General features: G+C 43.9%; 2 protein-coding genes and 1 long non-coding RNA gene across 6 annotated transcripts; 1 reads left to right on the plus strand and 2 right to left on the minus strand.

Annotated features, from left to right (window-relative positions):
• Positions 1 to 2,145: 2,145 nt before the first annotated feature.
• Positions 2,146 to 9,479, minus strand: rnf175 (ring finger protein 175). The gene is made up of 9 exons (XM_083907182.1): positions 9,374 to 9,479; positions 7,440 to 7,477; positions 7,182 to 7,323; positions 6,072 to 6,226; positions 5,694 to 5,801; positions 5,393 to 5,513; positions 4,098 to 4,231; positions 3,520 to 3,621; positions 2,146 to 2,980 (listed from the first exon to the last, which is right to left on the minus strand). The coding sequence occupies exons 1-9, from the start codon at positions 9,392 to 9,394 to the stop codon at positions 2,860 to 2,862; spliced, it is 942 nt and encodes a 313-aa protein (XP_083763308.1). The 5' UTR covers positions 9,395 to 9,479; the 3' UTR covers positions 2,146 to 2,859.
• A 334-nt stretch (positions 9,480 to 9,813) lies between these two features.
• On the minus strand, positions 9,814 to 14,061 carry LOC310942062. Of its 4 annotated transcripts, XR_014593095.1 has the most exons (13): positions 13,998 to 14,061; positions 13,089 to 13,153; positions 12,785 to 12,869; positions 12,489 to 12,573; positions 12,191 to 12,275; positions 11,900 to 11,984; positions 11,606 to 11,690; positions 11,315 to 11,399; positions 11,018 to 11,102; positions 10,735 to 10,801; positions 10,430 to 10,515; positions 10,124 to 10,219; positions 9,814 to 9,913 (listed from the first exon to the last, which is right to left on the minus strand). It is a non-coding gene; the product is annotated as an uncharacterized lncRNA (long non-coding RNA). The 4 variants fall into 4 exon arrangements; XR_014593092.1 differs by lacking the exon at positions 12,785 to 12,869; XR_014593093.1 differs by lacking the exon at positions 12,191 to 12,275.
• Positions 14,062 to 17,433: 3,372 nt separating this feature from the next.
• Positions 17,434 to 22,101, plus strand: trim2b (tripartite motif containing 2b; the record flags this gene model as incomplete). Its single annotated transcript, XM_083906578.1, has 13 exons — positions 17,434 to 17,532; positions 17,743 to 17,891; positions 17,995 to 18,175; positions 18,255 to 18,514; positions 18,591 to 18,729; positions 18,814 to 18,999; positions 19,389 to 19,584; positions 19,861 to 19,964; positions 20,425 to 20,592; positions 20,703 to 20,871; positions 21,564 to 21,634; positions 21,722 to 21,862; positions 21,949 to 22,101. The coding sequence occupies 13 exons, from the start codon at positions 17,434 to 17,436 to the stop codon at positions 22,099 to 22,101; spliced, it is 2,016 nt and encodes a 671-aa protein (XP_083762704.1).
• Between the last annotated feature and the right edge of the window lie 4,681 nt (positions 22,102 to 26,782).

A 26,782-nucleotide genomic window follows, 5' to 3' on the forward strand; every position in this document is an offset into this window, starting at 1 on the left:
CTGCCAAGTGAGGAGAAGATTACTGTGTTATGTGGACAGTAATCAGGTGTACTCTACCCTTTACTTTGACTTGAACAAGGAAATACAAAGAGTTACGAAGACTGACAGTGCTGTGAGCGCCCCCTACACATGACAGACAGGCACTAACTCTGTGAAAACATGGCTTCTAACAGCTGCCAATTCAGAACTGAAAGTGACACCACGTTCCAGTTGAGAGAAAATAACGCAAACCACTCAGATCACATACCCTGGTATATACAGTAGAACAGTATTGAGTAGTGATTTTCCTACTAGTACCACCAGAGGGCTCTCACGTACCGCAGTTCGAGAACCATGGTTCTACACTTAAGAGTTGCATCATTTTTTTTAATAAACATTTTTTATTGGTGAGAAGCATGAATAAAAACAAAAACACTCGACACACAGGTCACCATTTTTCACAATTATTCGTACTCACCATGTCACCAGATCTTCAAACTACACCGAGGATTTTTCTTAGAGCAGAGCTGACGAAAAAGAAGCTCAGAGAACACGTCCACACATGTTCCCGGACGAATCAGAAGAGATTTGACCTGTGTGATTAATCAATACTTTATTGTTATCATTATTATTATTATTATAACAAACTCTGTGTACATACATTGGTATAAAAGTAGAGCTGAAACGATTAATCGACAACTATTTTGATAATCGATAATCTGTTTGAAGCTTTTTTCATGATTAAAACAAGATTTCTGATCGTTTTAGCTTCTTAAATGTGAATATTTTCTTGGTTTCTTCGCTCCACATAAACAAAGATCAATCATTAAAACTGAATAATTTTGGTTTGTGAACAAAACAAGACTTTCGAGAACATCATAATTTCCGGGTTTGACAAACACTGATCAATGTTTTTTAACATTTTCCGACATTTTCTGATCCTTTTGGGTTTTTTTACATTAAAATCACAATGAGAGTAAAATAAAAAGAACTCTGCTGCCAAGAAATCTAGCTTTCATTTCCTGGTATTTCCACTGGCTCATAAACAGCCACTCTGTTTTGTTAGTCTTAGTTTCAACTGTAAAGATGAATCAAACTTAAATACTTTTAAAAAACACAGTTACTGTACCTGTTGGTCACAGAGACGGTTGTGTCCTCCTTTTCAAAAAGTGGCGGCAAATGAAAAGGGAACCAAAAAGGACCTGCACCTCCCCCTCTCCTTAAAGGAGGGGGAGGTGCAGGTCTTAAAGGGATAGCGCAGGTTTGTGTGTCTGCAGCACTGGAGACAGTAGTTTAATGGCGCTTTTCCACCGGCCCGACTCTCAACGGCACTGCGCTACACGACACGGTTTAGCGAGTGTTTCCACTAGCGTAGAACCTGGAACCAGGTTCCCTTTTTGGGGTCGTACCTATGTTCCCCGCTTTGTATGTGACCGGGGAACATAGGACCCGGGGAACATAGGTACGCATTTGTGTATTTCCTTAATGGTTTGATTAATAACCCCTTTCTACTTCTCTATATTGTTATGGAGGGAAGAGAAAAAGAAGCACACAGCTGTCCGAGCAGCGCTTCCAGTGGATGATGCAATAGGTGGCAGGAGCATGTGACCTATTTCCTCCCTCCTGTCCTAGGACTCCACCACCTATGTACAGTTTATTTGATTTGCTGATTTGCCAAGTATTTCAAACGCCAAAAGTCACAAAATACTCTGGTGTCCTGCTGTGCTCATATACAGTATATATATTGTCGTGGCCAATTTGAATCTGTGTGCTTGTATGAATGAATGTGGTTGTGTCAGTGGTGAGGCACCGTGGGTGCTATGGGTTACTTGCATTTCTGTGAGCATGGGTCGGCCAATTTAGTCACACTTAAAGGTTAGATAGGGGTGACACAGCTGAGGAGAAGGGGGGAATGAAGATCAGGGAAGCCACACAGTTTTTCAGCCGTGTCTGTGTGTGTGCAACTACTTAATGGTTTTGTGTCACAATAAAAATAACAGTATTTTTTGTCTTTTTGCACAAGCTCGTTTTTAAGTCTTTTGGGACCCAGCTTTTGAATTTTGAACCCGTCTTCCAACGTCGTATAAATTAAAAAAAAAAAGGTGACCAAAAACAACAATAAAACCTTAGGAAAACCCTTTTAATATCAATTAAATATAACGTTAACGGCAGCAAGAAAGCAACACTGTGTCATTTGTCGTTCTGACGGAGGTAAAAACAATCCCAGGACCCAATCCGATGTTTGGATGTTTCTGATCTTTATCCCGTTATTTCTAACTCAACCATCGATTGATTGAGCCTTGATGTTTTTTTTTACGTGGCAAAAGTTTTGAAGACATAATACTGCGACTGCTACAGTGACAACTCAGTGTCAACTTCAGCTTCAGGCACCTTAATAAAACGAAAAATAAATTAAACGTTCAGTCACAAACAACGTTAAATGAAATGTAAACGCGACAATTCGGACAGAATCGTCTTTTCTTTTCTTTCTGGCAGATGTGCAAAAAAAAAAATACAACTGCCGCGGTCTTTGCAAAGGACCCGAGCAGGAAAACAACGTTTTAAAAAGTATTTTTGTAAAACAACACAGATGAACGCGACGTTTCCTGAAGGGTCGATCGACACACATCTAACACTGGATCTGGGTCTTAACACGTAGCAGCTATTTTGGTTCAACGGCGTCCGCCACTCGCAAGGTCAACCCGTGCCGACTGGGATCGCTCTATGGCGAAGCATTGCAAGCATTCAAAGCGTCCAAAGAGACGCAAACGGAAGAAGAAAATAAAAGAACCAAAGCCAGTTCCTCTGATGGGTTTTGACTCTTTAAAGTTTGTGGCACTTTGCGCTGAACGAAATCGAGCAGCGGCGTTCCTCAGGGATCTACTCGAGGCCCAGTACGAAGTTGATCCCATGAACGATACCTATGATTATGGGTTGCCAGGCAACCAGGTATCGGAGCCAGTCGAGCAGCTGCCCGTAGAGGACGTGCGTCTTCTCCCAGCTGGCAGATGAAGGAATTAAGGAGGATTCAGAAACACGACGGGTAAAAGACTGAGTTTAAAGAGACAGTTCAGGGGTTTAGCCGTATGAGATGCTCTGACAGCGATGTGAGCGCCCCCTATACAAGAAAGACTGGCGCTAGCGCAGTGAAAATAGGCTCCACACAGAACTGGGACTGACGCCACGTTCCAGTTGAGAAACACGGAAAGCGTAGTGACATTCGGAGCTTAAAATCTGAACAGTACTATGTGTACTGTTCAGATAGGTGGTACTAGGTGGTATTAGCCAGGATTGTATGGGGGTAATCCCAATCTCAGGCTAAGTGATGATTGAAAACCATTTCGACAAAAGAAGAAGTAGTCGCCAAGGATAGTCATCAGAGGCAGCCATGTTTTTGATGGCGAGCTAGGCTACGTGTCAGAGTACGGCAACACTTCAGAATACCTGAAATATCCCTTTAATCACATACCGAAACACGGCATCATGTCATGAAGCCACTCACTCACTCAATCACAGCGGCGGCGACAATAACAAGGATACGGGTTGTTCATCATCCTCTTCAGGTCCACCTTCTCGTTGCAGTACGGACACGTTTGCTTCTTACCCACGATGCACCAGCCGCGAATGCAGAACTCGTGGAATCTGAAGGGGCGGAGTCAAGTTCAGGCAGAAAAACTTAGTATCTAGAGGTCAGAAAGTGCCGTCACTGGAAGAGACATGAGCGTGATGTCCGACACAAGAATCAAAGCCAACAATGTCCAACTGTAGATCAGTTAAAAATCCTGAAAACATGCGTTAATCTAATCTGGAGTATTTAGCGACAGCACTGCCGAAAGCCGCCGATCGTGAGCCCAATCAAGACCCGTTCAGCAGTATTTCAGTTCAGTGTCAGACCGAGTCTGTGCCCCGGCCCATGCAGGAAGTACTAAACAATTCACCCAACCGTGCTGTGATGACTCAGCCCACGTTGAGGAGGCACCATAGTAATGGAAACAAACTAACCCTTGCCGGTTTGTAGTGGAAAAGAGCCATAATACATGCTTCGAAGGTGGTAGCAAACTAAACACAGAAAGGACCTCTCATTTCACGGTTAAACGAGCTGCAAAACCTCAGGATACATGTGTCCACAGGAGAGCTGGTAGGTGTCTTCTATAATCCCCTCCTCCTCCACGTCCACCAGGATCCTCTGACCACACACGGCGCAGATGTCACTGGTCAGGCTCCTGCTGGGCATGCCTCCCTTGTTGTAGTACTGCCAAAAAAACAACAAACAAAAAAACGACTACAGTCGTAGAACAAGTCGCACTTCTTACGCTGCGTTCACACCGGACGCGAATGCCCGAGAAATCGCGCCCTTAGCGCAAATCGCGTCTGATGCTAAAGGTGAAACTATTGCGAAAAATGGCCAATCAGCTTTGAGATGCTCCTCGAAAGACATCACGAACTTGCCAGTGCCCGGACTCCGCTCGTGGGAAAGGTATTATTTGTGTGTGGACACCGCAGGCAACTAACCGCCGCCACGCTGAGCCAGACACAACGTGGCGAGTTCCACCGTCAACTTCGGGAGCTCCGGGTTTCTTCTCTACAGAGAGTGTAACAATCAGGGTCCCTGCAGGTTTCAACAAGTCAAATTTAAGACTTTTAAGACCAAAATGAATAAAACTTAAGACCCATTTAAAGTCCATACTGGCAAAAAAGTACAAAAGACATGAAGGAAAATTGGAGCCATAAATCGTTCGGCTTTGCTGTGGGCTTTCATTAAGTTTTCTCCGCTGCTATGCTAAGCTGTAACACAACGCGGCGCGCGCACAGCACACTAGCTAGTGCTGCTCGATAAATTGTCACCGTGCAGCACAGGTGGTCGACTTTAGTTCCGTGTTGTAGCTATGTTATCGCATCCTCAAAAATAGAAACATTTCAACGCGAGACGGAAGTTTATGCATTGTTTAAATAAAGGTAACGTAGATAGATTTTTAAGACCTTTCAAAATTGTATTTTAGACCTTTTATTTTAATTTTAGGAGAAATTTAACAGACATTTTAAGGCCTTAAATTCAAAGTATTGGATTTAAGACTTTTTAAGACACCGCGGACACCCTGAACAATGCTTCGGTCGATGGTGAAAAGAAATGCTACGTTACTTCTGTTTATGACCTGCGGGCCACCGCTCCCAAATTGACAAATCGCGTTCGGTGTGAACAGCATTAGTGAGGTTGACGAAGCTGCGCTGAGGTGAAGCTACAACCTGAACGTATACCTTCTATCAGTTTGCGTTTTTAGCCTTTGGACACAGTCGGAAAAGCTAACCTACTCGCAACGCTTCCAAATATGGATTCAAAGAAATTAAAATTTCAAAAGTGGATGTGTGAAATCAGCAGGTCAATGACCAGCAGGTAAGGAGAACTTTTGTTTACCCCGATTGTAGAAGCCATGTAGTCAGAGCAGATTTCAGCAAAGTCTCTGCCCATGACGCCGTAGTAAAGACCGTAGAACAGCATGATCACTCCTACGTCCATAGAGTCCTCGGCCTTGATCCTGCCCGCAAAGGTAAAAACAAAAAACCTCTTAAGTTTCCAACACGGTATGGTTCGGTTTGGTACGGTACCAAAGAGTTTGGAACGTTAAAGCCCTGGGCGAGGCTTCTTGATAGCCGACAGTGAACCAGTAACGTATGTTACGGGTTCGGCGCTACATAGATAAAAATGTAATTTTCACCTGAAGAAGACGTTGAAGCCGAACATGGTGAACATGATGGCGAGGTAACCCAGGACGCCCACCGCGTAGCTCAGCTTGTAGATCAGCAGGAACCACTTGTAGACCATCCTGCGAAAGGACATGGACCGGGGGGGGGGGGACACAAATGAGCGAAACACGGGAGAGGCTGCAGTTACTGCTGAGCATCCGGTATCCATTAAGTCACTTATAAGGTCGTTAAGAACGTTGGAAAAGTGCATAGAAAGTTAAAAGCAAGTACCGTTTTAACAACCTTGAAATAAAAACACTTTGAATAATAACACGTTATAGATAAATTGATAATAATGTGAGATGTAGGAGAACACAGGTGGTGGTGCGGAGACCCTGGTGGGCCCTGACCTCGGCGTCCTGCAGGCCAGCGGCCGGCGTGTGGCTCTGAAGATGACGTAGCTGGTGACGACGGAGAACATTCCCCACATGGACAGGAACCTCCACCAGTACAGCTTGATGGTGAAGTAAAGGGGGACGACCCACATCTGGACCAGAGTCACCAGCTGAGGAGGAGGAGACGGAAACATCCAGCACCAACCGGTTTTTGTTATTTTTACGAATTTTCAAAAACAACAGTATCTCTTCATCACGGTTCTGGTTTATGAGGTTTATTCGGACAATATTTGGGTTTTTATACGCTTTGTGGTCAGTTTATTTGGAACACCTAACCAGAACTATGATTATGTTTGTTGCTTTGTCTCACACTTAGACGCTCACTCTGCCACACTAAAGTCCATAGAGAAAATCAGTGATTTTAACATCACAGCACACAGGAGTTGTTGGTCCACTGCTGCCTCCATCACTCATATACAGATGTGTTATTTTGTGACTTTGGAGTTTATATTGATCTACTTCGGTGACGCAAAGTGACCACAAGAGGCAGCAGTAGACCAGCAGCACCTGTGTCCCTGAGCGCTAAAATCACACATTTTCTCTATGGACTTTGGTGTGGGAGAGTTCGAGTTTTACAAACGTCTGTTTCCTGTTGGAAAAGTCTGTCCAACCGCGAGATAAAGACGTGAACATGTTCTTAAGACATACTAGACTTAAGCTGACACGGCTGAAGTAACAAAAAACGTGTAAATCACTCACTCTCCCACACCAAAGTCCAAAGAAAATAACAGTGATTTTTGCTCACTGGGACACAGGAGCTGCTGGTCTTATGCTGCCTCGTGTGGTCACTTTGGGCCACTGAGGTAAATCATTAAGTGAGGAATTTAAACACTGAATTGACAAAATATGACAGTTGAACTTGAAGTGATGGAGGCAGCAGTGGATCAACAACTCCTGTGTGCTGGGATGTTAAAAATCACTGATTTTCTCTATGGACTTTGGTGTGGGAGAGTTTCCCACTGGGAAAAGTGAGATAAGGAACGTAAACATCAAGACATCTTGGACTTAAACAGACTTATACAAAAGGCTCAAGTCTCAAGAAACTCAATGAAAGTGTTCGCTCACATTGTACGATCTGTGGTGTCGCTGCTTCCACTGGACAAGGACGATCTGAGCCACCACGAGCGTGGCGACCAGGATCATCACCATCTCCGCGTGCATGGCCTCGTGGCCCCGGTGCTTGACGTGCAGGCGCTCGTGCTGCACCCTGCCGAGCAGACGGGGCGAAAAAAAGGAGGTCAGGTTCAAAGGTCAAAGGCGGCGTCGCCAGCACTTTACTTTACACGTTAGCGTGAGTGTTAAACGGCCGTTTCGCTTGCTCACTTCCAGTTTTCTCTGTGCGTCATCTTCAGCAGGTCGTCCTGTGACAAAACACAAGACCAAAGTTAGGGAGGGGAAAAGGTCGTTTAAATCTGAAAGGAAACAGACAACTGTGTATGTGGTTGGTTTACAGCAGGGGTGTCAAACTGAGGGCCACATCAGCATAATTGTTACCCTCAAGAAGGCCAGATGTAACTGTCATACAGGATAAATGTAACTAAATGTAACCCAGTATAATGTAAAATAAAGGTAACTACTCTGTAACATATTGCTGAATAACTTTCTTTATTTATTACTTATTCAATTTCACTCGTCGCGTGATAGATATACAATGATACACTGCGATGTAGTGGCGGTGCCGTCACTTTGCGGGTAACACAATCGCCATGCATTGTGGGAAATGTAGTTTATGGTCAACGCATGCCTTAAAGGTGAAGTAAGTAGTTTATAGTGCCATCTAGAGGAAAGGCTGAAATTTACAACAAAGAACTGCTCCTCTGCTCACCCCCTCCCTTCCCTGAGCGCTACGGTATCCGCAGCCGGTCAAATGTCGTCCTCGTCGTCTTTCTCCGTGTCAGCAGATGAGGTTCGTGAGGCGAGGGAGAGGGCTAGCTACCGCGGCCGTAGCAGACGAAGCGGAGAGAGAGGAGGCGGGACTTCCGCTACAAGTAAAGAGACGCTTGATTTGTTCTCTCGCGTTTGTCCTTACAGGCTCCGGTAGAAACATGGCGTCTCGCTGCTAACAGTGGCTATGCAACCACGGCCCGCGACCGTGTTATTTTACATGGCTTTTTGAAACACTACGAAAATGAAACAAAAACTATTATACATCGACTAGACAATGCAAGAGCACATAATATGTATAAAAAAGTGGATTTTGGGTTATATAAACCCATAAATACTACATAGTGTCCCTTTAAAGCAGGATAGACCTATTTTAACACAGATTTTTAAGACCAATTAATCACTTGTGGGCCACATAAAATGACGTGGCGGGCCACATCTGGCCCCCGGGCCTTAGAGTTTGACACATGTGGTTTACAGGTTCTGACAATAAATACCCTGAATTGTTACACACTGGACCATTGAGGCACTTCTGATGAGTCAAACCAGGTGTATAGTATACCTGTGGGGGAATAAACTGTCCTCGGCCAAACTATATATACTCCGGCCTAGGCCTAGAGTATACCCCTCTTGTGTTTCAAAGAGATTTTGATTGTATTGACACCTCAAATTCACTCACTAATATTTAGAAACAGGAACATGTATCTATATTTTAGCCGAAAAAACATATTCTTGAAATTAGCTTTTTTATTTTCCATCGGGAACCTTACAAAACGTAGGATATAAAAGACACCAACTACTGCAGTTAGTTTCATACATACACATAAAAACTACACCATACAATTGATTGACTTCACCATATTCACAACTCACCGATGTTTTAGACATTTAGAAAAGCGTGTGTTGTCATATTTAGTACAATTAAGTAATGCAAACATAGTTATGTTTTATACGAGGGACGGATAAAACGAAATCAGTGTATATCAGGGACAGACGGACTGCACTGATTTGGAAAGAGCAGCGGAAAATATCGGCCGCCATTTAACAAAATCAGTCTTAAATATTCACTATTTTTGTTCAATTCCGTCTGTAAACGTGTCAGCTTCAACTGGGTCATCGCTACCGGCTACGTCACACAACCTAAAGTGCGTTTCACTATAAGAATATCGAACATTTACTGACATAAACACACATTTTTGTTGGGCTTTAAAAAAGGCGTCTTCACATCGCTACGCTGAAACCGGCGTGTAGCTTTGGCTGCTAGCTAAGCTTAGCTAGCGGGGTTTGAAGCCGCGGCTATCGCTTATTTTAACGATAAATGTACTTTTTCATTTATACGGCGACAGTGTCAACGTCCCTCGAGGTAGTCTTACCTGCGGGTGCACGCCCGCCATCGTTCGCCGGTCACAGTTTCCCGGAGTACGACGGTACAGCAACTAGCCGTTAGCATAGCAGCATCGACACGGACAGCGGGTACGGAGGCCCCGGGGGTCAAAAAAAGGACACGAGTTCGCAGAAACTATTGGAGAAAGACAGATATTTATGGCTCATTATCATTTAATTGCTCTTTAATTAATCCAGTAATCAGTTCCAATGCAGCTCAAATTGAAAACAATTTTTTATTTATCTCTTTTGGCAGATTAAAAATGGAGGAAACATCAGCCAGGCATTGATTAAATTTAAAGGAGTTGCTCCACACTTGGGTCAGGATATTTAGTACAGGTTTAGAGTGTCCACCTAAATCCAGAAGTATTCTTTTCCTGATCCAATGTGACACATCCAAGCACCATTTAAGAAAAACAAACGACAATTTCACAGTTTATAAAATGTTTTATTATTTGCTGGACAAAAATATAAATAAAAAAAATCACAGTTGATCACAGCCCGGATGGTCTCTGGAACGATGCGTCAACCTGCGGAAAGAGACAAGTTTTGCGTTAGAAATATTTATTAAATTATTCACTTATTGTAAAACAGCACATCTGATTCGCTCAGACATCCAAGGAAGGTTTGGGCCGTCTTTGGTCTCTCGACCTCTGGTGGAAACTACGAATGGCAGGAAAGCACGTCATCATAGCGATTTTTTAAAATCTATGTTTATTTAAAATAATGTCAAAACTTACCAACCAGGGTTTCCAGCTTTGCAATGTTGCCACAATGATCAGCTCTGTTGATTTATCGCAGATGAAACGGCAGCGCCACCCACTGGCAACCTAACCCTGAAAGAGGGAAACGGAGCAAGGTTAATATCTAAATCGGGACAGGTCAACAGGACCAGACGAGACATTTTAACGTTTCGCTCAGACATCCAAGGAAGGTTTGGGCCGTCTTTGGTCTCTCGACCTCTGGTGGAAACTACGAATGGCAGGAAATCACGTCATCATAGCGAGTTTCTATCTACATTTATTTAAAATAATGTCAACACTTACCAACCAGGGTTTCCAGCTTTGTAAAAGTCGCCGTTGCCATTAGCTCGGTCGATGAAACAGCAGCGCCACGCGCTAGCATCCTAGCCCTGAAAGAGGGGAACAGATAAACGTTAGATCCTAAACCAGATCAAGGTCAACAGGACCAGACTATTTAACGTTTCGCTCAGACATCCAAGGAAGGATTGGGCCGTCTTTGGTCTCTCGACCTCTGGTGGAAACTACGAATGGCAGGAAATCACGTCATCATAGCGAACTGTACTTCTTCTCACTCCGGGACACAAATGACTGATTTAGGTTACACATACCTGAAATTACAGCAAGCGCGTGATGAAGTGTCGTCATCATTCACGTGAGGAACGGAGACGATTCACCCTGAAGGTCACATCAAACAAAAACAAGACAAGTTAACGTTGATGTTTAAGTCCAAAAACGCAAAAACAGAAGACGACGTTGGATCGCTCAGACATCCAAGGAAGGATTGGGCCGTCTTTGGTCTCTCGACCTCTGGTGGAAACTACGAATGGCAGGAAATCACGTCATCATAGCGAGTTTCTATCTACGTTTATTTAAAACAATGTCAACACTTACCAACCAGGGTTTCCAGCTGTGTAAAGTCGCAGTCAACATTAGCTCGGTCGATGAAACAGCAGCGCCACGCGCTAGCATCCTAGCCCTGAAAGAGGGGAACAGATAAACGTTTAATTCCTAAACCAGATCAAGGTCAACAGGACCAGACGAGACTTTTAAAAGTTTCGCTCAGACATCCAAGGAAGGATTGGGCCGTCTTTGGTCTCTCGACCTCTGGTGGAAACTACGAATGGCAGGAAATCACGTCATCATAGCGAGTTTCTATCTACATTTATTTAAAATAATGTCAACACTTACCAACCAGGGTTTCCAGCTTTGTAAAGTCGCCATCACCATTAGCTCGGTTGATGAAACAGCAGCACCACGCGCTAGCATCCTAGCCCTGAAAGAGGGGAACAGATCAACGTTAGATTCTAAACCAGATCAAGGTCAACAGGACCAGACTATTTAACGTTTCGCTCAGACATCCAAGGAAGGATTGGGCCGTCTTTGGTCTCTCGACCTCTGGTGGAAACTACGAATGGCAGGAAATCACGTCATCATAGCGATTTTCTATCTACGTTTATTTAAAATAACGTCAACACTTACCAACCAGGGTTTCCAGCTTTGTAAAGTCGCCGTCACCATTAGCTCGGTCGATGAAACAGCAGCGCCACGCGCTAGCATCCTAGCCCTGAAAGAGGGGAACAGATCAACGTTAATTACTCAACTGGACAGGTCAACAGGACCAGACGAGACTTTTTAAAGTTTCGCTCAGACATCCAAGGAAGGATTGGGCCGTCTTTGGTCTCTCGACCTCTGGTGGAAACTACGAATGGCAGGAAATCACGTCATCATAGCGAGTTTCTATCTACATTTATTTAAAATAACGTCAACACTTACCAACCAGGGTTTCCAGCTTTGTAAAGTCGCCGTCACCATTAGCTCGGTTGATGAAACAGCAGCGCCACGCGCTAGCATCCTAGCCCTGAAAGAGGGGAACAGATCAACGTTAGATCCTAAACCAGATCAAGGTCAACAGGACCAGACTATTTAACGTTTCGCTCAGACATCCAAGGAAGGATTGGGCCGTCTTTGGTCTCTCGACCTCTGGTGGAAACTACGAATGGCAGGAAATCACGTCATCACAGCGATTTTTAATCTACGTTTATTTAAAATAACGTCAACACTTACCAAGCAGGGTTTCCAGCTTTGTAAAGTCGCAGTCAACATTAGCTCGGTCGATGAAACAGCAGCGCCACGCACTAGCATCCTAGCCCTGAAAGAGGGGAACAGATCAACGTTAAATACTCACTGGACAGGTCAACAGGACCAGACTAGAGTTATTTTTTTTAAGTTTCGCTCAGACATCCAAGGAAGGTTTGGGCCGTCTTTGGTCTCTCGACCTCTGGTGGAAACTACGAATGGCAGGAAATCACGTCATCACAGCGATTTTTAATCTATGTTTATTTAAAATAACGTCAACACTTACCAACCAGGGTTTCCAGCTCTGTAAAGTCGCCGTCACCATTAGCTCGGTCGATGAAACAGCAGCGCCACACGCTAGCATCCTAGCCCTGAAAGAGGGGAACAGATAAACGTTAATTCCTAAACCAGATCAAGGTCAACAGGACCGGACGAGACATTTTAAAGTTTCGCTCAGACATCCAAGGAAGGTTTGGGCCGTCTTTGGTCTCTCGACCTCTGGTGGAAACTACGAATGGCAGGAAATCACGTCATCACAGCGATTTTTAATCTACGTTTATTTAAAATAACGTCAACACTTACCAACCAGGGGTTCCAGCTTTGTAAAGTCGCAGTCAACATTAGTTCGGTCGATGAAACAGCAGCGCCACGTACTAGCATCCTAGCCCTGAAAGAGGGGAACAGATCAACGTTAAATACTCACTGGACAGGTCAACAGGACCAGACTAGAGTTATTTTTTTTAAGTTTCGCTCAGACATCCAAGGAAGGATTGGGCCGTCTTTGGTCTCTCGACCTCTGGTGGAAACTACGAATGGCAGGAAATCACGTCATCACAGCGATTTGTAATCGGTGTTCATTAAAAAAAATATAAACGTCAACACTTACCAACCGAGGGTTTCCTGCTTCGTTACGTCACCGCCATCATCGATGTGGCGCCACCTACTGGGACCCTGAAAGACGAGACAGAGAAAGGTTAATTATGGAAACCCTGAAACAAGCGGGACAATATGAAATAATTTGAGGTTTCACTCTGGTCAGCTGACCTCTGTAAACAAACTTAGCTACAACAACTTTATTACATCAGTTTACATTAGTAAATATTAAAGTTGCTAGCAGATTTATTTTTAAGTTTAACCAAGTAAATTATGTTTCAGTACCAAATTGAAATATGAATGTGAAACCCTTAATTTCTCATTTCAACATCTGTCTGTTTACACACACACTTTGTTAGAAATACATGGTAATTATTTAATTTCACCAGCATCGAATCGATAAAATCGGGGTTCAATTGTCTGGTATCGATTTAAAGTCCTGTCTCTGAACTTTACCTCACGGCTTTGAAATAGAATAAACTGCAACGTTTCTGTGCCAGAACACTTCAAATAAAAAAATGATTCTGTCGTTTTATAATAAAACTAAAACTCTCTTGTGTGTAGTTCGTTTGTTTCCGAACACAGTTTTGGTCTCAACACACGAGACCATGTCCAGAAGTTAACATTTAAGTACCATAATCCACGAAAACTCGAAGATAAAGAAACTTTAACGGTTCAAATTCTATTTAAAAGTAGTAAATGTAACTGAAAATATGCGTTTTAATAGTCGACAAACGACAACGTTTGTACCGAACAACGTGGGAACGCGTTGTTGACGCCTCGACAACAACGATCGCGTCCCATCCGCCGTAAAAACGCCTCATCTGCTGTAAACGTCAACAAAACATCGCTTCATCACACCCTGACTTACGCGCATAGGTGACTATTTAACGGATTATGTAACGATTTAAACGGTATTTACCGGTTAAATCCGCCGCTGCGCTCCTCAAACATCGTCCTGCTCACCGCTCTGGTTCTTCCGCCGCTGCTGACTGAGAGCGAAGCCGCTGTTTGAGCTGCTTTTATGCCATCGTGGCGGAACTGGAGCAGCCTCACAGCGCGTCACCGCCCCCTGCTGCACCGGAACGGTATGACACAACAACACGTTAAAAAGCAATACAAAAACCCATCAATTTGAAGAATTCGGCTTTAAATCAGTTTTTTTATGTGTTCATCTTGTAGTGTATGTACAATATATACGTACTTGTAAAGTTTTATTTTGCTTTGTTTTTTTTAATAATAATTTTTAAGACTTTAGAACTTAAAATGACAATTCACAGCAAACACTTTTTAATGATCTTATAAAGGCTAATGTAATAATAATGATGTCACATAATGAATATTGTATTGTGAGTAAGAAAAGATATTAGCTTGGATGGATTGATGGAGGCTGCATTGATAAATCAATTACCAACAACTTTTTTTTTATAATTGATAAATCAGTTTAAATGTTTGATTTTTCTTTCTTTACCAAACTTCAAAATGAAATTTATTTTATAAATGGTTGACCGTCAAAAAGAGAAACTTGTTTTTTTTCCTTCACATTTAAGAAGCTGAAAATATGTTTGTTTGGTTGTTGTTGTTTTTCTTTATATTTAGTATATTTAGTTTAGTGAGTTCATCGGTGAAGCCCTGGAACATTCCTCTGCAAACTGTGCACGACTGCGATGCACGGGTAAGGGGTAGAGAGACATTGTGACAAACAGGAAAAAAGAGAGAGAGAGAGAGAGAGAGAGAGAGAGAGAGAGAGAGAGAGAGAGAGAGTCTAAGCTTTCAGATGACTGTCAGGTGGAGCAACCAATCACATTTGTCCTTTCATACGCCTTCTTGCTTGTTATTGGCAGATGCCCTCATCCTCATCGTCCTCCCCCTCCTCCTCCTCCTCCTCATCAGTCTGGTGCTGCTGCTGTTGCCGTGACGATGATATCCTCCTCCCCCTCCCTCCCTCCCACACACACACACACACACACACACATATAGAGTCAGGAGTGGAGAGGCTTCAGGCTGGAAAACAGACTGAGGAAAACAAATATGGTGAGTGATGCCTTTTTGGTTTTTAGGGTCGAGAGGACGCAACATGGATGGATGGATGGGCCGATGGGTGGATGGATGGATGGATGGATGGATGAAGGGTGGAGGAATGTTTAGGGATGACAGTAGCAGTATCTGTAGCATGATGGGGGGGGGGGGGGGGGGGGACTGCAGGATGGAGGGAGGAGGAGGAGGCGTGAAGGAAAACTGATTCACTGTAGCGCTGTATGTGTGTGTGTGTGTAGGCCCGTATGTTCCACACGTTGCTGTTAGCATCCGACATGCTAACAGTAACAGGAGGTACGTCACCATCTGTGACCAGATTTAAAAAAAAAAAAATGCTAACAGACGCACAGTGACCCATCAACGTCACTTCATTTCATTACGTTTATTTAAGTTGTATATTTACACGAATTGTGAAAATGTGCATTCCAGTTGTAGTCGGAAGTCGGAATTTTCCAACAAAACGCTGCCGCTACCACATTGCGCCTGTGTTGCTCCTCCCTTCACTGGCTTTCTATTCGTTTTAGGATTGATTTAAAACATTGTTTTGGCAGGGTTAGGGTTAAATGTGCTCTAGAAATAAAGTTGACTCGACTTTACTAGCCCCACGATTCGTTTACTTCCATGTTGTTTCCGGTTCCAACTTCCGATGTAAATGGAACACAGCATTATTAAGAGACAGGAGGGGGGGGGGCAATATGGAATTGCACTATATGGAAGCCAACTGCTGCAACACGGACTCAAATATACATTTACATTATGGAATGAAAATGTGCATTCCAGTTGTCGTCGGAAGTCGGAAATTTCCAACTTGGAAAGTCGGAGAAACGTGTCTGCCACAGTGCATTAGTTGCACTCCTGTCGTATTTTCTTTCACAGTAAATGGTAGTTTTTTTTGATTATTGTTGTTCAATATACGGTTTATGGTTTAAAATGTCATTATTTTTGTTTATAGTTATTTCCGTAAAATCAGAAATGTATCTGTAAACTCTCAGATTTCCAAGAATTCATTACAAGAAACACAGAAAACATGAAATACGAGTATAATAATTGTCCCATTGTCTAAATGTGACAGTCACCAGTGTCACAGCACACACTGAAGTGTGTGTGTGTGTGTGTGTGTGTGTGTGTGTGTGTGTGTGTGTGTGTGTGTGTGTGTGTTTGTGTGTGAGAGAGAGAAAACAGGATTATGCAGGAGATCAAAGGGAATTTATTTAAAGCCCATCCCCTTCATGAATTATTCAATACTTAATAGTGAAAGCAGTTGGGTTTTGTGTAAATTATTGTATCAAATTATGATTTTTGTTTTTGACAGTGTTCACATGATGCTGATCTTAACTGGCCCTGAAAACCAAGTGTTGATGGTTATTTGGTCACTTAGAAATGGGACACCCCTCAAATGCAGATATAAGTCTTCAGACTGTAGGGGGCAGAATAACGCGAAAGCTGCGTCCAGTCTGTCAACTCCAAAAAAGAAGAAGAAGAAGAACGCGTTTACGTCACGATTATTTATTACGATCCGTTTGTCAGTCAAGTTATTATTAGGTTGTCAGTTAGTTATAAGATGATACTCGTACAAATAAACGCAAACGCATACTTAAGCTATTCCCATTGAACAATGACTTAAAAGGAAGTAACAAATACAAGATCACACACACACACACACACACACACACACACATACTCATATGTGCCGTCTGTTACCATGGAAACCACAGCCTCACTTCCCACGATTGCCTCCGTCTCCATCACTTTGAAGTGATTTCAGTGACCTACATTACTGAAACTCCCTTTTAGCATCTTATTTCGGTACTTAACCCCCTCCACCCCCTCCACCGTCTGTGGACCGTACCATCTGTTTCACATTCCTACCATCTGGGGATAGTACGCCACCTGGAAGGGAACAACATATTGGCATTCCAGCGGGTCAGAAATCAGAAAGGGAATGTCATCCATGTCAAACCTCATACCTCTCTCTTCTCCCCAGGGTGCCACGGGGTCGGTCCTGAATCCGAATCCTCGGAGATTTAAATGAACACCGGGCTAAGACTTGATAAGATCTGGGCGACGACAAAACAATCCATAAAAAAATACACGCGTCCCTGTGGTTATGGCACTTCAAGAAAAAATGTGATGGAATCACGTTTCAATGAGTTCACGCTCGAGACAAAAGGGGACTCCGAGCGTCTGTCTGAGCTGCACGACGGAATGAAGCGACGCTAAGTTTAAAGAACACCCAGTGCTGCCCCCGTCTGGTCACAGCGTGGAACAAGGGCTGTGTTTGACGGTTCACCCCCATACCCCCACCAGGCTGCTGCTCGCAGATGGAGGCCCACCAACACTCTCCAGACAGCAGCAGTGAGGAGTGCACCGTCCTGGAGGCTCCGCCCGGCAAAAACACCTGCCTGCAACATGCAGGGAATGTAAGAAAAACACACATATAAAAGTTAACTTATATGATATGACGATGATCAAGTGTTATACGATGTCGGTAAAGATAATGGCGACTATTACCGTGTGTGAAAAGGTCCGTAAGTTTCCCCATGCGAATATAGACGTGGCAGTAGATATGTGTGTAAATCTTCCGTCATCTGTCCAAAGATAGTTTTCTGCACTTTTGTTTCTACCACCAGGTGGCAGAGCTTTACTGTTCCGCCTGCGAGTGTGCACTGTGCGAGGACTGCCACCCCGAACACGACGATCACCCCAAGGTGGCGCTCAGCCAGGCTCTGGAGCAGCACCGCAGCTGCCTGCAGGACAGGCTCGAGGCCGTCCAGAACAGGTGCGAATACGCCCCCTTCAGGTCACTGTAATTACAGTTGAATCCGTTTCTCATCAGCAGCATCCTTTAAACAGTTCGTCTCCCTCTCTACGTTTGCCTCCAGACTCCCTCCGATTTCAGATGCCCTGTCCTTCGTCAAGGAGATCCTGCAGCAGCTGACCAATCTGAGGGCTACCATCGAAGAGGACATCGAGTCGAGCTTTGAAGACCTGCACAAGCAGCTGGACGTCCGGAAGAGTGTTCTACTCATGGAGCTGGAGGTCACATGTGGACTAAAACAGAAGGTACACACAGGAAGATTTGTTGGGGGGTTTTGGGGGCAGGACAAGGTTGAATGTGGTCTCTCTCTCTCTCTGTGGACAGGTCCTCCAGGCGCAGATAGATAGCCTCAGTCGGGGAGAGGGCGACATCGGTGCAATTTGTACCCAGATGGAGGAGGCTTTGGCTGGGGAGGCCTGCGTGGCGAGCCTCCAGGTGGAGCAGGAGCTGGGGGAGAGGTTGTCCGGACTGCTGCACCACGATTTTCCCTGTCAGCCAGAGGAGAATGACCAGCTGGATCTGGTAATGGAGAACGACGGGATGAGGAAGTCCATACACAACCTGGGGACCATCGTCACGACCAGGTGACACCCACACCGACACGTGACATTAGCAACACCGCTTGACTTAGTTCTAACTCGTCTTCTCCATCTTCCACAGTGCGGTGGCAAGCCAGAGTGAAGCCATGGGCGCAGGACTGCAGCAGTACGTTGTGGGACATCCCGCCTCAGTTACCATAGTAACAAGAGACAAGTCAGGGGGAGCCTGCAAGTCCGGCAACGCGATCCTCTCAGCTGAGGTTCATTTTACACCCCCACAATCAATGAAATCTAGTGAAACTCTGCGGACGCATTCACGAAACTTCACCTGTGTGTTGTTCCAGGTGTTCACCCCTGATGGCAGCATAGTGGACGGGGAAATCGTGGACCACAAGAACGGCACATATGACTTTGTGTACATGGTGCCCAAGGAGGGCGACTTCTCACTCGCCCTCCGTCTGTACGACCAGCACATCAAAGGAAGCCCCTTTAAGCTGACCGTTTCCAGGGCCATGGAGGTGGAAGTAGAGGTGGGTGGAGTCCGCAGTTGAGAAAATAAAACGAGGGATGCCAGTCCTATCAGTGTCAGCTGTAGCACACAGTTACGGGCAGGAGATGGCTCAGAAAACAACGCGCAACAAAGGGCAAGATAAGGTTATCGCAGAATCTTTTTTTGGGTGACCCTTTTGGACGAATCCACGTTACTAAAGTTATTTTTCTTGTAGGAAAGTACGGACACACAGGCAGTGATTTGTTTTATGTCAAGACGGCTAGTAAAATCCAGGGCAGGTGCGATAACTTGTGATAATTTCTGATAAATTCTGTTTGCGAAGGATAATAACGTCACCAACAAAAATCAACAAAGGTTACGCATTGGAGAGTAAGCAAGTAAACCCCGATAATCATGCCCTCTGTCCAGGTGTCCCCCTCCACCACCACAGCAACCAACTCAGCCGCCAATGCCACCCCGTCCACAGGCTCCTCTGATGGAGCCAAGAGACGAGGGAAGTCGCCCGGGCAGAAGAAGAAGGGCTCCAAAAGAGCCAGCAGCGCCCTGGGAACCCCGCGGCGCAAAACTCAGAACCCCATCGAGGACGATCTCATCTTCAGAATTGGTGAGACTTTCGTCGGGGAAAGAACGTCAGTCAGATCGGTCAAATAAACAGAATAGCATACTGTTGGCACAGCCCAAAACCCCACCTACCAAGTAAAGATACCGTTCTCGGTTGAAACACAAGCCTGACCCAGGACTTTACCGTTCCAAGCCACGAACCATGCCACGATGGAAACACAGCATACGAGCGTCAACCCTGAAAATGACCAATGAACAAGTCTAGCAAAGAGATTCGCAGAGAAGATTCACGCCATAACTTTTGCCTTATTCTCTTCAGGAACAAAGGGAAGGAACAAAGGGGAGTTCACCAACCTTCAAGGAGTGGCTGCGTCGTCCAACGGCAGGATACTGATCGCTGACAGCAACAACCAGTGCGTCCAGGTAAAAACCTTTTTTCAGAGATTCCAATTCTTTTGTCGGACTCAAATTCAACAGTTACTTTAATTTAGAGGCAAAACCATCATCTTTATTTTTTGTTTTCTTGTGACATTAGTTATATATATATATATATATATAAAGTCAGCTCATTGTCAAAGTGCATCAGGGTAAATGGATCATTTCCTGAATTTCCAAAATTCATTAAAATTATTCCTTAAGAGGTTTGCAAATATTTCTAATGGATCCTTGTTAAGGGCGATGCAGACTATTATGATGGTAAATTTCAAGTAATTCCAAGATACTTTTTGTTTTTTTGAAGACATTTAGCTCACTGTCAACTAATTTTCACTAAAATTAGCATTATATTCATTACAGATAGTTACTAGACTTTCGGAATGCAGAAACTACGATGTTCCCCTTGAAAGACAGAACGATGTCAATCGCTAATTTGTCCCCACTGCAGATTTTCTCTACCGAGGGGGAATTCAAGAGTCGTTTTGGGGTGAGGGGACGGTCTCCAGGGCAACTGCAGCGTCCCACGGGTGTGGCTGTGCATCCCAGCGGTGATATCATCATTGCCGACTACGACAACAAGTGGGTCAGCATCTTCTCCTGTGAGGGCAAGTTCAAGGTACAGTGACCTGTCCTTGATGAATTTGGATGTTTTCCTGGAAGAAAACCCCCCCCCCCAAAAACGTGTTGTTGAATGATTCCTCGTCGCCTGTGTTTGCTGCCCAACAGGCAAAGCTTGGCTCCGGCAGACTCATGGGGCCGAAGGGCGTGTCCGTGGACCAGGACGGTCACGTGATCGTGGTCGACAACAAGGCGTGCACCGTCTTCATCTTCCAGCTGACCGGCAAGCTCGTCAGCAAGTTTGGCAGTCGAGGCAACGGTGACAAGCAGTTTGCAGGTATAGCGCTTATTCAGAGACGGTGCAAAAGAACAGCCTTTGCGAACACAAAACTGAAGCTTGTATCACATCGTAGTCCGCTCACTCTCCCGCACCAAAATCCATGGAGAAAGGTTTAGCAATTTTAACACCACAGGAGTTGTTGATCCACTGCTGCTTTCTTTAGAAAGTTCATGTGTCAATTTGTGACTTTGGTGTTTGAAATCCTATGCCTAGGTTTAGTTAAACAACACAATCTGACCACACGAGGCAGCAGTAGACCAGCAGCTCCTGTGTCCCCCATGTGCTTGAGTGACACAAACTTTACTACTTGGAGCAAAACAAACTAATAACCAGATTCTTAAAGGTGCCATATGTAAGAATGTGGCCAAAAACAGTTACTACATTCAAATTCAAAATACTGAGGTTTCGTTTTCTGACGTAACTGGCAACCCGTGGTTGCTCGGCAGCTGAGACTCTACTGACTGCAATGATTGGTAGACGGCGGTAGGTGGCGCCACATGAAGCCAAAACATGATTTCAAAAGGATTTTATGGCCAGTTGCTTTAGATTTATTACATAATGCACCTTTAACACATCAAAGACCAATTTATTATTTCATCGAGTGAGTCTTTTGTTGTGTCCCCAATGACAGCCATGTTTTCACCTCATACAATACAAAGTTGCAACCAGTTTGTCTTGCGTCTCCAAAGGTCCACACTTTGCCGCGGTGAACAAGAACAATGAGATCATCGTGACCGACTTCCACAACCACTCTGTCAAGGTACGGACAACACCCGTTAGAGAGCCCACGTGACCTGCTGCCAGCTTGGCCAAAACAAGTAGATTTCAGTTTTGATTTTCCTCTCAGGTTTTCACCCCCGACGGAGAGCTGGTGTTGAAATTCGGCTCAAACGGCGAGGGCAACGGTCAGTTCAACGCGCCCACCGGTGTCGCCGTGGACGTGAACGGTAACATCATCGTAGCCGACTGGGGCAACAGCAGAATACAGGTACGACTGTGCAAAATAAAACAAATGAATCACCCCTGGTAATATGAAGGGATTAATCAAAGCTGCTCTTGTTCATTTACGACCAGGTGTTCGATGGCAGCGGTTCCTTCCTCTCCTACATCAACACTTCGGCGGACCCTCTGTACGGACCGCAGGGCCTCGCTCTGACCTCAGACGGACACGTGGTCGTGGCCGACTCGGGCAACCACTGCTTCAAAGTTTACCGCTACCTGCAGTGACGGCATATAGCGCGGGGATCGTGGAAGTGGCGAGGAGAGACACGGGGGGCATGAAGTTAAACTCTGGGAATTGTTGCATGAGCCTCTTTTGCTGACGTGAGGCGATGGATTTAAGGAAGTGAGGAAGGAAACAAAGAAGAAGGAATAGCAGAGCCATCGTTGCGTCACGAGACTACAACGGAAACAAAAGTTTGTCTGATGATTTCGATCAAGTAAATTTTTATGTCGCAGTGTCAGATGCAGGAATTATGGAAAAGGTAAGGAGTAGAAACTGATCTGAAACTGGATTGTTGATGTCAAATTCTAAAAGCCCCTCTTTTAATCCCAGGTTGTGGATTAATACATGTCAGAACTGACGTCACAACTTCTGATTGCAGGACATGATATGAAAAGATTCAACAGATATTTTATTGCCTTTTTTTTAATTTTAAATTAGCCACATGCTAGTATTATTTGTAAGTCTTAAAGGGATAGTTCGGAATTTTGGACATATATGACCTATTTTCCAACTCAGCCGGTGTGATGTAGACGCCTGGAGACGTTTTCAAGAAATTTCATTCAGTTCTTCTAGTTGCCGAGTTCGCTAGTGCTATGGCTAGCTCAAGTCAATGGTACATGTTAGCATGTCATTAGAAACACTCCACAGTGCACCCGAGGCAAATCAATTGTAACAGCAGACTATCGATGTACATATCTGTGTTGATAGAATAATATTTGAAACAAAACTAACCTCGCATCGCATGAATTTTTGAGGGACTACTTTCCATAGCCTAACAGGAAGTATGACGCGCTGCTACTGCTGAGCCATAAATCCTTCAAATTGCAAGGTTAGTTTTATTTCAAACATTCTATCAACACAGATATGTACATCGATAGTCTGCCGTTACAATTGATTTGCCTCGGGTGCACTGTGGAGTCGGTATGAGTGTTTCTAATGCCATGCTAACGCGTACAATTGACTTGCGCTAGCCATAGCACCAGCGATCTCGGCAACTGGAAGAACTGAATTAAATTTCTTGAAAACGTCTCCAGACGTCTCCATCACACCGGCTGAGTTGGAAAAAAGGTATTGTGTCCGAAATTCCGAACTATCCCTTTAAGGTGCGTTCACACCAAACAGGAAGTAGTGACTCCGATCTCGCGCCGTTTCACCATCAGCTAAAAGTTCACGAAAGCCAGTCGTTGTTGCTGGGAGAGAATTAGTGGGTTGTGTTGACCCGTTGCAACTACCGATTATTTTTGTAAACGATTAATGCGTTTTGATTATTTTGCAGTTTGGTTCGTAAAATGTCGGAGAATGTCGGTCAGCGTTTCCCAAAACCTGGGAATGATGATGTTCTCAAATGTCTCGTCTCATCCACGAACCAAAAATGATCCAGATTTAACGATTTCTTCGCTGAGAAATCGGAAAACTTGCTTTCATTAATTGAGAGACCTGTTAAGAATCGTATGAATTGTTACAAACCTAATAGTGGATACGCAAAAATGAGCTTGCGACCAAACAAACGTACAAATGTCGCAAAATAGCTGATTTGAACGCACGATCATCGGAGTGACCGATCCCTTGTGCTTATTGACAAATTCCGTCATCTCTTTGCTTCGTTTAAGGATTTGTATATTTTTTTTCTTGAGAAATATTACGCGGACGGAGGAAACAAATTCTATAAATCTATCATATATATTTGTGAGAAAACATGTATTAATAATAATAACAACAATAATAATAAGTGAGTGCTCCTGGGATGTTCTGTCGCTTACTAGTACCATTACAATCTGCCACATAAGAGTTCCTCGGTGTTCCAGACGCATGCCTCTTGTAATATGTGATTGTTGACATCCAACAAACCCTCAGTTCAGATCCGTAAGCTCATGATTTAGGACTCGTACCCTCACACGCAAACACACCTACAGTAGGGTTATTTAAAAAAAGACGACCGCAAAGGCACGTTATCCACGTCAGCCCTCACTGGACAGATTTTAAGGGACAGTGCAAGTCTTCTGAAGTGTGGTCGGGCGAGGTACTGCGACATATTCGGCACGACTATGACTGTGCTGTGAGCGCCCCCCTGTGGCGAGAACAAGCCTGAGATGCAAAGGCTTGCTCTAGAGCATTTCTATTAGGTATAGTACCACTGGGTACTACCCAACCCATAGCTAAGGGAGCTTGGCTTGTGTCCAAAGGGTTGCCAGTTTGAGTCCACACCATATAAAGTGTTTGGGTACCACTGAGCAAGGTACCCAAATCCTTGGGCCAATTAACCGTGGGTGCCACATCCGGTATAGTCCTAGCGTTGGTTCCAAACCCAGATAAATGAGTCAGGATGGGCATCCAGCAAAAAACACCCTTCCCTTGGGGTACCAGAGTAAAATTGGTACTTGCGACTGGTTTTTCTTCAACTCCCACAGTCTATGCATACAATGTTTGACATCTCGTTGAGACAAACGGGAAGAGTCCACACCCCGCCAATCACATGAAGGTACTGGTCTCAGACGAAATGCAAGCCTGACCCCGGACTTTACCATTCCAAACCGCACCGTACTGAACCAAACTGAATGGATGAACATGATGGAAACACGGCTCAAGTGAAAACATGGTTGCTAGCTGATTTTTGCCACTCGAAAACAGGCTTGCCCTAATAAAACCAACAGTCTATGACAGAAGTTGCATTCACTCTCCCACACCAAAGTCCATTGAGAAAACCAGTGATTTCAACCTCCATCAGTAAGTTCAAATGTCTTACTTTGTCACTTGTGTGTCTGAAATCCTTTGTTTACTACAGTGACACAAACTGACCACACGAGGCAGCAGTAGAACAGCAGGCTCCGGTGTCCCCATGAGCTAAAATCACTGATTTTCTCTGTGGACTTTGGTGTGGGAGAGTGAGTGGTTTACCAAACGACGCAGTCAGCTAAGACCACGTGTTCACTACACTTCAGAAACCAGTACTGTCCCTTTAACCTGCAACATTCATATACAGGAAACATCTTTTGCTCATAATGTAGGAAAACCTTTGTGGTCAGTTGTTTACAATTTGTCGAAGCAGGCAATTAAAAAAGAAAACACGAATAAGATATAATGTTCACACATTTTTCCAATCATATATTATTTATTTATCTATTTATTATTTATGTATCTAATTAAGTATTTTAATGTTCCTATCTTACCATTTGATTGTGTTTCACCATGTGCATTGAACTTCTTAAGTGCCCATTACATTTCATCGTGTTGTTTTGAATCATGATATGTTTGTTAGCTGTTGATGAGCGGACAAATCAAGAGCTTTTAGAATGTATTTGTTTTACTTTTTCAGTCAAATTAAAGTCATCAACCTGTGGGGCTGAAAATTCTCAATCTAGCCAATTAGCAATAAACAACTTTTTAGCTTTAGCTTTGTCCACTTTTTTTTAACCACAAAGTTAGCAAATAGGGCTACTGTTGATAACTTCAAATTCAACAACAATTTTTTTTTTTTATTGTTTCGAGCTCTTCATACTGGCTATTCAAATGCTAGGCAGCTAGCATTTGGATAAAGCTACACACAGTGTTAATATACACACACTCTTGTGACTAATTTTGGCTGAATAAAATGACAAAATATGAATTTACCTCTGAACTTCACACAAAGGCACCACAAGCTACAAGCTAACGCCGTGCTGAATGCTAACAAGGCTCGTGACTAGTGTCACAAGTATATTTGAATGAATTTTCAGCCCCAACAAAGGGTCCATATTTTTCTGCAGTTGTCTTTTCACTATTCATTTTCAGATTTTTTTTTTATAAAGCTCATAAACCTGCTAAATCTCTCATTTTGCTCAGCAAAAATTAGATTTTTGGATTTGTTGGGGTCGACAAAAACCCAGACGGAAGTAATCCGGGATATTTGGCCTTAGTGTTATTAAAAAACAATGTTGAATGTTATGGAACTGCCTTGATTTAAAGTTGCTTGGTTTGCTACGAAAAAAATGCTACAAAAATGTCCAAACTCATGTACTCATCCACTTGATGGAATCTTTATTTATGAATGTTTTTTAGTTTTTTTTTAATTACTCGATTGTACAATATGCAACACTTGAGCGCCACTAGTCTTCAAGGACGAAACAAACGTGAACACGAAAGCTAATGCTAGGAACCTAAGATGCCTGTTCTAGCAATCGCGGGGTAAAAACAGACATGTGACATATGGTGTGTTCCAGTTGTAGTCAGACTTTCTGAGTTCCTAGTCGGAAGTTTCCAAGTCTGCAGATGTATATGAACTAGTTTTCCTCATAAAAGTGAAGATGGTGGATAGATGTCAGATACAGGCTAGCAGAAGAACATTTTACCAGATCCAGAGAGAAAGCCTAGACTGGATTTACCAAGAGCGAGCGTCTGCACAGAACATTAGCACAGCAATTATTTACGTCACACTGCCCGTTGCTAATGCTAACGTGATGCTAACACGGGTGTCATTGCCCGATTTGTGTTATTTGATGTAACAGGAAGTACCTTTGGGTACCAATCGGGTCAGTGAATAGTGATACAGGTCATATTTGTTTTTGGCCTCTAGTGAGGCAAAAATGTTGCATATTGGAGCTTTAACACAACGCAGAACGTATGATCCATTTGTGGTCCAAGCTTTTAAAGCACCGGTCAGTTTGTGAGAACATCGTGTTGCCTGCCTTTTCCGCTCTGTATTTACTC

The sequence above is a fragment of the Microchirus variegatus genome, assembly GCF_963457635.1.
Source record: "Microchirus variegatus genome assembly, chromosome: 20".
Taxonomy (NCBI): Eukaryota; Metazoa; Chordata; class Actinopteri; order Pleuronectiformes; family Soleidae; genus Microchirus; species Microchirus variegatus.

Excerpts from the sequence above, each read along its gene's own strand:
- rnf175 (XM_083907182.1), bottom strand. The coding sequence starts at position 9,394 with ATGGCGGGCGTGCACCCGCAG. Across the intron at positions 5,802-6,071 it reads CTGGCCTGCAGGACGCCGAG|GATGGTCTACAAGTGGTTCC; the intron begins GTCAGGGCCCAC and ends GTCCTTTCGCAG. Across the intron at positions 2,981-3,519 it reads AAGAGGATGATGAACAACCC|CTGGGAGAAGACGCACGTCC; the intron begins GTATCCTTGTTA and ends TTCATCTGCCAG.